Genomic DNA, 12,030 nt, shown 5'->3' on the forward strand with positions numbered 1-12,030 from the left:
TCGGCCGTGGGGGTGGAGCCCTCCTGGCTGCAGCCATGAAACTCGACGAAGGGACTTGGAGAGGTGGAGGGCAATGAGCATTCCCTTGAAGAATGCATTTTCCTTTTTGCGCGTAAGACAACCTCGTGACGCTAGACACCGGCGCAGCGGGAGACAACGGCGACAACTCAGCCGAGGAGGTGGAGAGGGGGTGTCATGGAGCCAACGCTGCTCCTTAGATTGGCCCGCAGCAAAGCTGCCAGGGTGGAAGGGTTGGGCGAGAGGGGAGAGAGTGGAAGAGGGGAAGAGGTCGCCTTGGAGAGGCCAAGGATCGAAAGCGCAGGGCGTGAGGAAACCGGACGCCAAGCCCAGGGAGGGCAGTGGTGGGAGGGAAGGGGGCTCCATCAGCATGCCACTTTTGAAACAGATATTTTTGTTTGGTAAAACACGAGCCAATAGAACATCGATTAACAAGACATTAGATCAGTCATGCCTTCAGTCAAATCAAGAATTTTAACTCACTAATATATTCCAGAGGTAACAGCAAAATAAAAGAGCAAGCAATATTCAAGATACTTACTGCCATGATGAATAGTACACAACCATGTTGTAATTCACTGCAGATCATGAAGCTTTCATTTCCCAGAACTTTTTATTTATTTCATCTAGAGGACAAATTAACCTACTTATCTACAAAAGAATCAGGACAAGCAGTTCTAGATAGGTGATATACAAGGAAAGAAAAAAACAGGACTATCAAATTATCTTGACTCACCAACTAGAGTAACAAGCATCAACAGGAAATAGAATTAGAGAATACGTCATCCTCAATGTAATGAATCTTCTTCTTGCGTGAAATTGGTGAAACAATGGATCTTATAAAGCGACTCAAAGGATCCTGCAAGCCTTCCATTTCATAATGACCAAATCGCCAATCCCGCAATACGAAAGGTCGCTGAATAGGCCGATCTAGACCCCCTGCAAGTAAAAGAGGACCGCAAATTCTTAGGTGGAGGGAGCAAACATGGTTTATACTTAATAAAATTTGCACTCCAGCTGTTTTTTGTCTAGTCCCTTTGGTAACTAAATAATAACTCAACTGAGAAGGGCATAGGATGATATCAGAGATGGTTCATAGAAAAAAGGGAGGTAGCATCAATCTTGACTCCGAGAAGCCTGAAGAGAGCAGTAGCTATTGACATATTTTACAGTAAGTCAATAGCTGTTGTTTATCCTACTTATCAAGTTGTTTTTGATGAAACAAGCCACCACCTATAGATATTGTCGATTTACAACTATATCAAAATATTTTGAAAAGAAACACTATCTACCTGCATACATCCGACCATGTTTATCTACTGCCCTGAAAAATGGACGTGTTTTCTTCTGAAATGCAACTTGTTGCAGTTCCCTCCAAGCAAATGCTCTGTCCTGTCTTGTAATTTTCCCAGTTGTAACAACCTGGAATTCAAGTGCATCTTGTTAAGATTATCAGAGAAGAGCTATCACATGACTAGACAATTTGATGAAAAACAAGAAAAAGGAATGCACCAACATTAGAAACAAGAGTTTGTTACTTTTGAGAGACAATGGATACACATGGTACAGTATAATTTGCTGAAATCAAGATATCACCTTGGAGAATAAATAGTATGAAGGCCGAGGTTTCCGTGCTAGGTTGTTAGCACGATCAACAGCAACAAGCCCAAACTTGGGACCATAACCATCCGCCCATTCCCAATTATCCGATGTTGTCCAGAATAGATAACCAAGCACACGCACACCCTTCAAAACAATATGTCTATCAGTGCTGGAAGTTACATCTACGTGAGTGTATAGTAAAAACATGTTTGGTTACAAGTTAAAAAGTTAAGCGTGGACCATGATTATTGCAGCATATATGGCTAACAAGTGCTCCAAAATGTATGGCTTCCGAATCAGATCAGTCTCATCGGAAACTCCATTTTCAGTAATGATAAAAGGTATATTTAAGCTCTTGTATCGTTCATTGAACTGAATCAGTATACGGAACAGTCCATCGGGATAAACACCACGACCAGATTCACTGTACTCGTCATTGTCCACAAGCTTTAGACCAGGTCCTGATATCACCTCCTGAATGAAAATGGAGTAATCAACTCTTGTTGTTTACAAAATCAGACCATTTATTTAAGAATTTAGTATTCAAGTTACCTGACCATAGTAGTTGATGCCAATAAAGTCTAGTTTATCAGATATGCTATCAATATAAGGGAAAAGGGTCAACGAATTAGCCAGTGTGACAGCCGCAAGATCAAATAGACCATACGGACGTGTAAACGATACATGATGAGCGACACCAACGATTGGCTTCCTTGCATTTTTGCTGTCAATTAAGAAATGAATAATAAGAAAATTAGAGGAACACAAACACCCGAGTATTCAACTAAGAATTATGGAAGTCATTAGAGTACTTGCATTTCAAGTAACATATCATCTACCTTTCCAAATGTATGTAGTCGTAGGCTTCCACATGTGCAATAGCCATCCAATGCAACGCTTGATTGTATACACCAGTTGGCAAAGCAGATGTTGCTACTTCAATTGCATTAGGGTCCCCACCAGGCCAAGCACCAGCACAATAGGTCAGAATCGCAAACACATGGGGTTCATTGAAAATCACCCAGTAGTCCACTAAATCTGATACACGATCAACAACAAGCCTGCACAACCAAAATTAACTTCTTAGAACAGATTCATGGACCAGTATTGATAGGCCAATTCGACTGCTAGAAAGGAGTACCTCACAAAATCCATGAAGTAATTGACAGTTTTTTCCATCTTCCACCCCCCATATTCTCCAGCCCAAGATGGAAGTGAGTGATGAAATAATGTAAGCATAACTTTCATTCCATATTCGTGAACCCTTTGAATGATCCATCTATACCGCTCAAGTGCTGCAAAATTGACCTTGAAAAAGTGATAGCTCTCTTATTCCATCAGTGTGAAGATTGTGCATTCCATAAAGAGAAGAAAGAGTGAACGTTCAGAGAGAGCACATGAAGTGCAAAACAGGATCCTGCAGACTTACTGAGCTCTTAAACTCTTCAGTTGGTTCCTTAGGCATTACCCTTGTCCAATCTATACCCATGCGGAAAACACTGATGCCGGTTTCCTTAGCAAGTTTCAACTCAGTATCAGGATCAGACCAAAATTTGAGCCTTTCTTGCCTGAACAAATAGGTACAGTTTGCTCACATGTGAGAGTCCATTGTATTTAAGCAACATGTTAGGCACATTAGTGTATAGGAAAAAGATAACATCCAGAAATAATTGAATAGATAACAAAAAGTTGAAAGGAAGTAACAATAGAACTGGCATAATACATAATAATAAAGTATGAATTCATGTCTCATCCGTGAAAGGAACTGAGCCAGCTCAGTTGGTGGGAGGTGTGGGTGTACACCCCCACCATCTAGGTTTGAGTTCTCTTCAACTCGAATTTGGATGCCTATTTCTTCTTATATACAATGCCACCTAGTTCATCCTAGGTTGGTCGATTTTTTTTTTTTTGTCTCATCTGTGAAACCCAGTTTCACATAATATCTCAATCAAGCACATACCCAAATTAGAAGGATAGAAAAATTTCCAAAATCATTAGCCACTCTCCCCAGAGGAAATAATTTTGCAACTGTGCATGTACACAGTGCAAACACATACTTGCAAGAAACGAGCAAACACACTTATGCTGTTGGTTTACATAACTAAAATAATTTCCTTATTCATCAAAGTTTCACACATCCTTCTTTACTCTGAAAAGAACTATTTTCACCCATTCATCAAAAACCAAAAAAATATTATATATTCATGTACTTACGGGCATGGAACATTGTGCCAAGCTGCAACATTGTGGCTGCAATTATCGCCTCCACTGGACTCTCCACCCTCAGCAAACATTTCAAACCCCCTGAGCATTGCCTCCATTGCTACCTTAAGAGGCTTCCTTTTCTCTCTATCGTCAGCCTTTTCCTCTCCTATTGACCTAGAAGCCAGTTGAGAGCCTCCATCACCAGCGGCAGATGCCATCACCGCATTTGCTGGTTTCTGGTCGCTCACAGCCTCCTTTTCATCGCATGAATGCTCAATTGCAAACTGAAGCCAAGCATCTTCCAGCCTGTCCTCAACATGCGCAGGCGCGGTCGCTAGCCCAAAGAAGAAACTGTCATCTTCTGCAAAGAATTTGACACACCATAAGGACTTCCATGTTGGCTGTCATTGGCTGGTTAGTAATTAGATAACTAGAGTATGGAATTTCAATTTTCTAAAGAAAAGACTTCAGAGCTGTGCAAATTTAACAATACCAAGCGAATGACTGAACTGATCCACAGGTGAGTATACTACACCCCAGTTCACATCAACAAATCCTATTTTCTTCCATAGTTTAATTAATGGCATCGATCAATTAACAGTCATCAGGTGAGAAATTACTCGGCTTAAAAAAATATGAGCAATTCCACAACAAATTGACGGAACCTAAAATGGCCGATTGGGGTTTCCAGAAAACTAAATCGACAACCGCACCAATGCAGCGCCTTCATAACGACCACCGTTACTAACACAGCTAAATAAGCGAACTAACTAGAAGAGGGTCACGGTTTGTGCGCGGAAGGGAGGAGATACCTGAGGCGGCAGCGGAGGACGAGGGGAGAGCGCGGAAGTCCGCGATGGGGTCGGCGGACTCGTCGATGGGGTTGGGGATGCGGCGGAGGTGACGGCGCCGGTACCGCGCGAAGGAGGCCGCGTTGGCCGCCGTCGCGGCGGCGGCCACCAGGACGGCGAGCTTCGCCGCCGCCACCACCAAGGCCGGGATTGCCATTTTGGAGATTTTTTTTTTTTCCCTGGGGAATACTCCTCGATAGGAGTGGCGGGAACCACAGGGCTCTCGGGGATAAGGAGGCAGTTCGTTAGCGGTGGGGCCCACGCAGACACGTGGCGCGAGGAGGTTGTTCCATGAGAACCATCGAGACTCATTTTTCCAGCCACTCATTTTCACATTGGATTGGATTTGAACATATTTTCGTTTGGATATGATTCGATTACGTGAGGACAATGCACAGGATCCGTCAAGAAAGGACATGTAGATTACGTCGATCCTTTTCCTTCCCGAAAGTTTCTTTGCCTACTACGTGTGGGAAAAATTAAAATGCAGCATGCATGTCTACATCTCTTGGATTATTGGACATTTGATTTCATTTCTATTCTAGAGGATAAAATAATAGTACATACACATACATACAAAGAATCAGAGTCACTGTGTTACTACATAAACAAAAGAAAATAAGTAAATGATCAAACTAAAAAATGCACATCGATTAATTGGTTTTGGTAATATAAAGATAACTTTTTTTGAGGGGTTATGTGCTAGGTGTACAGCCCCGTACCCCTAGCACATAACCCTAAAAAATGATAACTAATTACCTATTGTCTTTCAGCTACTATGATCTATCTTCTCATCTATGTACAAACCATACAATATATTATAAATCTGGCCGAATGGCAAAAAAAACATAGAGAAAAGCAAGGACCCATAGTCACAAGAAGCTAAGGTCCGAACGCAACTTCTACAACTACTCTTCATCCTCGCCTGCACCTTCGGCGAAGTCGGCATCGACTTTCTCATCTGAATAACAGCAAGAGTGGGTACGAAAAGTACTTAGCAAGCCATATACTACTTCAAAGTGTTGATAGATGCATAAAAGGGTAATTCAAGGATGAGGCTTTACGATTTTAGTTAGCGCAAAACAGTTTTATGCAGGTATTCCATTGTATCATCTACTATTAACCTTAAAACAGTTTGAATAGTTCATAGGGGAGACTGAGCATGACAGCGCAATGACTCGGTCCTTAAACGGCAGGGCCAGACATCTTTATTGGCAATGAATACCACCAGGTAACTCAAGCCCTCAAGAGCATCCTCCCCGGAGGATCACTCTACCTGCTCGCGCCAAAACAGTTTTCACCCATTTTTACACATTACCCTCTATATCCCACACGACATCACGGATTTCACAACCATCAAAGATTCATGGTATACGAGTTAACATTGATAATAGTAAATTGTTATCTCCAAAGAGATGTATTTTAAAAGAGTGACGTCTCAGAGGAGACGTATTCAATCCTATGCATGCTAGATATCAAGACGTCGTTCAACGTTAATATAGATAACAACAGGTAAATCCTAGGATGATATGTATTCTAGATGATGATATTTAAGGCGTAGCAAGTGTTTGATAGGAGTAACTACCATAAGTAGTTTGTAAAAGCGCAATATATAGCACATACGATAATAAGTCAGGTTTTAGTTGATCATTTAGATTATCTGAAAACATGGATTCAATATGATCAAGGAAATAGGACTTGCCTTCTCCGAAGTTTTCTTCAAGGTCTTGTTTGTAGTCAGGATCTTCCTCACTCCTAACGCTTCCCGCGCAGTACTAAGGAAGAATCAATAGCACCAAATGGAAAGCCAAATGAGCCATAATAGACATCACATTGTAATGGATAGATAGATCTCGAATTTAGATGAATTTCGGCAAAAGAATCGCTGAAATCGGAGCCAGAACGGAGAAGTTATGACTCCCAAAAAGTTTAATCTAAACTTAGATCGGAAAAATATGAAATTGCACTATTCATATGTGGGACCCCTGACCAGTAACTAGGGCCCACATAAACAGTACTTGGTTGGGCCGAAATGGGCTTGGATTAGGCCAATGGTGAGCAATTGCGGCAGAGCCGCACGGGTGAGCTCGCCGGAGTTGGGTTTCCGCCTGGGTTCTACGGCGAGATACCATCGCCGTCCACCTACGCGTTACGGGGGACTCGGCTAGGGGCTCATTGATGATGGGTCGGGACCGGAACAGACAGCGGCGGTGCAAGAAAATTGGGCAGCACCTCCCCCACACCGGCGTGGTCAACTTGCACGGACTAAGGGACCTAGAGCTCCCTAGACTACACGGCGCGATGGTCGGACCACACACAGTAGCATAAGGCACACCGGCGGTGAGTAACAGCACGACAGCGAAGCAAAACACGGTTGCACACGGCTACGCGTGAGAAGGAAGCACGGGGGCGGCTACATGCTATCTAGGAGGGTTCGTGAGGGGGCTAGGATGCTCACCAAGAGCAAGAACGGCGACGGGCAGGGCGGCGGTCGATGATGTGTCGAAGAGGCGGCGGATGTGGTGCTCGGTCTCCGGCTCGGATGGCCTCCTGTCGGGCTTTTGGTCGATGAAGAGCGGCACAAGGACAGTGGCGTCCTCCTAGGGCTCCTCGGCAGCTTGCGGAGGAAGAACGGCGATAGATGGGGTGGTGGTGGATTTTAGTGCGACAGTGGTGAAATGGGAAAAAAGGGAGGAGAGGGGTCGGGGCTACGCCTTTTATAGCCCCACGGCTCGACTTGAGGCGGTGCTGGGCTCGTGACGTTGTGCGATCGTTGGCGAGCAGAGCGGCGGTGAGGTGGTGAAGTGGCGCCCACCTCATTTCCTGTGGAATGGGCGCATTGCGCCATCCATGCGCATGCGTGTTCTCGAAAGTCACACGAGTGCAGGCGCATGGGCAGCGTGCTGTGATGGTAGAGAGAGAAGCGAGAGAGCGAGAGAACAAGGGGATGTCGTGGCGATATTTCCCGGGGAGGGAAGGGGCGGCTGTTGCGGTGCGGCACGGTGTCGCTCTGGAGGAGAGGGAGACGGAGGCGCGGGCGAGTGGCCGCGGGATGAGCGGCACGTGTACGGCCGAGCTCGCGTGCGGGTGTGCGCGGGCAGGCAAGCTGGCACGCAGGCGAGCAGGCTAGAGGGGCGTGCTTGCTGGGTCGAGTGCGGGATGAGGAAGGGGGAAGGGAGTCGAGCTGACTGGGCCGCGCAAGAGAGGAGAGGAGAAACCGGCCTGAGAAGAGAAAGAAATTAGGCCCAGGGTGAAAAAGAGAAAAAGAAATGGAAAAATGTTTTTGGAATAAATTCAAATGAGGGATTTGAATTTGGATTTGACTTTGGATTATGATCAATTCAATTTGGAATATTTGAACTGTGATTTGGACTTGGATATTGATTTTTGAAAGAGGATTTGAATTCAAGGGATTTGTATTCAATTTGATTTGAGCTGAATGAAAACTAAGAGTAGATTCGAATTTGAAAGACATTCAAATTCTAATCTCCAGACAAGTAACCATAACATCAATAAACTAACTGCATATGCACCAATTCAATGCAGGGATTATTTTGGAAATAATTCTAGTGCATTTCGGAGTACTTAGCCAATTTAATACATATGAATATATACATACTGGTGCATATATATATATATATATATATATATATATATATATATACATATTTTCTTGATTTTATTTGGTTTAATTAATTATATTTTTTTAATTTGGAGTGAAATTTGCAATTAACTGACATGCTAAAACTCAGGATGTTACATCATCGATGGAGCTCTCAGCCTTCTCTCTCTCTCTCTCTCTCTCTCTCTCTCTCTCTCGACGCGTTCACCGCCCATGCTGGCTGCGGCCTCCTCACCCTCCGCTCCCCACCGTCGTCCCCTCCCACGAGCGGTACTCGTCCAGCGCGACTCTTCCCCCCTTCCCACCTCTCTGTCTACTCATTGCTCGGTTCTTTTCCCCAATTGATAGTTCACTATTGTAATAAACCTAGGTGGCGAGGAGAATAGCTGCACGATTCTCGAGCTAGCACAGTTCCAGTACTACAGCCTAACTGCGCTCTCCAATCCGCGGATTGGTGAGTTTGTTGTAGATGATTTTTGGGTTCTCTAGTACTCTATTTTGGTGTGAATTTGTTCAATTGTGGTAGTGATATGGTTTGACCTTGAGTTTATGGTGGCCTGGTGGGTGAAGTGAGAATTCATGAGGCTTGTACGCATCGATCTGTTGTGTATAACGTGTTTGGTTGATGAATTGGTGGGTCATATTTGGAGGTACAGAGTCTCTGATCTGCTCTAATGTTGGGCTATGCGAAATACCGGAGGTGAAACATGGAAAGCTAGATGTGTTTTTGATGCGCGATTTCTCTAGGATGATGATATTGATATATCCGTTGGATGCATTCGATTTTGTAATATGATGCCAGTGCTCTGCCAATCAGCAAGTGCATTAGTTCCATGAATACGCGTTGAAATCATTTTTATTCCTAAAATGCGAGCTTTTTTTTTGCCCTGTAATATGTATCAGTGTCGGTTAGTATTAGGAACCGGCACTGATAGTGTCAGTATTAGTGCCGGTTCTCTGTTAGGAACCGACACTGATAGTGGTAGTATCAGTGCCGGTTCAAAAATCGTCATTGATGGTGTTTTTGAGCCGGCACTGATAACTATTTCTGTAGTAGTGTGAATTTACAGAATATTACTTTATCGTATATATATAGATCGATAGATAGAAACTAATCTGTATTTTCGAAAGTACATACTCCTAACTTAATCCATAGTTGATCATATTATAACTGAATTATATAATACTTTTTGATATGCATATACTATTTTTTTTATAAAAATAGTACATACTTCAGTTATAACGGATCAACTATGGATCAAACTGAGATAATGTAATCCCAGGAGTGTGTGGGGGAGGGGAATAGCTGAAGGTTTTGTACACAAGAAACAATGAGTCGATTTAGCTGAGCTCAGAGAGGGATACTTCAATGATCTTGTAAATAGAAGCATGATCCAGGCGTTAGTCGGTTGTTGTGTTCATGATATGGTGCTTGATTTCATCCATTCCATGTCACCACAAGAAAACTTTGTTCCTACATTACATAATGACAAAGACACATTATCTCAAAAGCAGGTTAAAAAAATTATCCCACCAAAAGAGAACCACTCCTCAGGCTAGTCAGATATTTGTGGATCTCGGTCAAACTCATACACTTGCTAGGGAGCGTCCATGCTGGTAATTTGAGTTAGAGCATCAGATGGGATCTTTGAAGCTGGCGTACTTGTAAGCAAAAATTATTTTTCCGATAAATAAAATCTACCAGATGTCGCCGGTACACGGGTACACTGACAATTTTTAAATAAAATTCAAACAAATTTATTTATTTTTACATGATTAAACACTTCAAAGTGCATATAATAACAAAGAAATTTAAAAGTGCATATAATAAGGATAAAAACTAAGAAATGCACGTCGATCGATCGCTTAAGATTGACCGTACCCAAGCAGCTAGGATCTGATCGAAGAAGATAGATATATCCAGCCCAGCCCAGCCCAGCCCAGCCCAATGGGCTTGCATTGCATGATTCATAATTACTTGGGCGGCGGCTGGATCCACGAGTCCCCGTAGACGTAGTGCGTGCCGACGAAGGGCTTGGCCTGCTCCTCGGTGAGGTCGAGCGCCCACCCCACCCTCTTCTGGGCGTCGGCGCCGGGGCCGGTGCACTTGAACTCGCCGTAGTAGATGCCGCTGCTCTCCGGCTTGGCGATGTTCCAGCCGTCCCACCCCACGGGCACCACCTCCTCCCCCATCTCCGTGTACGCGTACACCACCCGCGACGAGTCCCCCCAGGCGCGGCCCAGGTAGATCTGCCCTCCCTTCACCCCCTTCACGCTGCAGTTCTTGAACGAGAAGCCGCTCTCGATGGCGCCCTCGATGGACTTGCTCCGCTGCTGCGCCGTCAGCACCGCCACCTCCTTCACCACCGACACGATGTGGCAGTTCTCGTACAGCGACCGCCCGAAGCCGAAGATGAAGTCCACGCTGCCCTTGATCACGCAGTCCTTGAAGTAGTGCAGCCCCTTGTGGTCGTACAGCGTGTCCTGCCCGCCGTCGATGGTGCAGTTGTAGAACGCCGCCTTGGTCCCGAACACGCGCAGCGCCACCGCCTGCCCTCCCTTGGCGCCGGGCTTGGCCATCGGCGCGTCGTTCTTGAACACCACCCCGTAGGCCATGAAGTAGTCGGACTCGATCGCCACGGTGGTGCTCCCCACGGTGCCGGCGGGCTTCCCGTCCTTGCCGGTCGTCGCCGCCGTGTCGTTCCACACGATGGTCGCCGGGTTCATTGGGTCCGACTTGAACGTCACGAACGGCTTGCTGAGGTTGAGGAAGATCTTCTCGCGGTACTCGCCGGGCTTGAGGTCAAGGATGACACGCTTCTCGTTGCCTTCGGGGATGGCGGCCAAGGCCGCCGTGACGTTGGTGTAGTCCCCTTTACCCTCGGGGTCCACCACGTAGGTGACCTTCTTCTCCTCCGCCGCCGACAGGTTCGCGTCCAGGGTCTTTCCCCCGTCGCCCGCGGCCTTCTTCGCGAACAGCGCATTGTTCACCGCGTAGCTCTTCTGGTTGAGCGCCACCCAGTTCCCGAACCCGCCGGCGTCCGCGGCCTGCACCGACGGCGCCGGCAACGTCGACGCTAGAACGACGGTTAACAGGAGCAGGGGTTTCATCAGGACCGCCGCTGGCCGCGCCATGATCGATGATGCCTCTTCTCGATCGATCATTTTTAAGGCGGGAGGTCGCTGCCACTGTTTGGTGGACCGCGGAGGTAGCCATGGCCGACCTAATTCAGGGCCTCACCTCACCTCACCTCACCTCCATGTGTTCTGGGGATGCATGCATGCTGCAAGACGTGTGGTGTTGTGTGTTCTTGCTCTTGTGGACTCTACGGCCCACGAGAGGAACAAGCCCAGTAGGGGATTTTGAGGCCCAGGGCACCAGACACATGCTAAATTTTTATTTATATTTTTTTCGTAGAAATTGCAAAAATATATTCATTATAAAAATTTCAGATCTATATTAATGTGAGCCCATCCAACAGGCGCCACGTAGACACAAGTGCTCTGGCACGCCATATAGACTTGTTGCCTGTTGTGTCACGTACATCTATCAGTCGTTGAAGGGGCGATAGTAGTATAGATTTGTAAATTTTTAAAATAAATATACATTTTTACTAATTCGAAAAAAATATAAATAAAAAAGTTCGACACATGCTTTCCTTTCTCGAAAGAACATCGTTGCTGAGCCCAGCCCATGTCGAGTACTGATGAGGCTAATTTGTGTGTATTTGA

General features: G+C 45.4%; 2 protein-coding genes across 2 annotated transcripts; both read right to left on the reverse strand.

Moving 5' to 3' along the window:
• Positions 1-601: 601 nt before the first annotated feature.
• On the reverse strand, positions 602-4,884 carry LOC133886660 (beta-glucosidase-like SFR2, chloroplastic). Its single transcript, XM_062326430.1, has 10 exons — positions 4,638-4,884; positions 3,835-4,186; positions 3,050-3,188; positions 2,762-2,928; positions 2,460-2,681; positions 2,173-2,344; positions 1,861-2,094; positions 1,615-1,764; positions 1,311-1,440; positions 602-957 (listed from the first exon to the last, which is right to left on the reverse strand). Exons 1-10 carry the CDS (start codon positions 4,831-4,833, stop codon positions 773-775), a joined length of 1,947 nt encoding a protein of 648 aa, XP_062182414.1. The 5' UTR covers positions 4,834-4,884; the 3' UTR covers positions 602-772.
• Positions 4,885-10,194: 5,310 nt separating this feature from the next.
• LOC133886537 (probable pectinesterase 53) lies at positions 10,195-11,433 on the reverse strand. Its single transcript, XM_062326210.1, has one exon. The coding sequence runs from the start codon at positions 11,431-11,433 to the stop codon at positions 10,273-10,275; it is 1,161 nt and encodes a 386-aa protein (XP_062182194.1). The 3' UTR covers positions 10,195-10,272.
• Positions 11,434-12,030: the final 597 nt, after the last annotated feature.

This window comes from Phragmites australis, chromosome 12 (genome assembly GCF_958298935.1).
Source record: "Phragmites australis chromosome 12, lpPhrAust1.1, whole genome shotgun sequence".
Lineage (NCBI taxonomy): Eukaryota > Viridiplantae > Streptophyta > Magnoliopsida > Poales > Poaceae > Phragmites > Phragmites australis.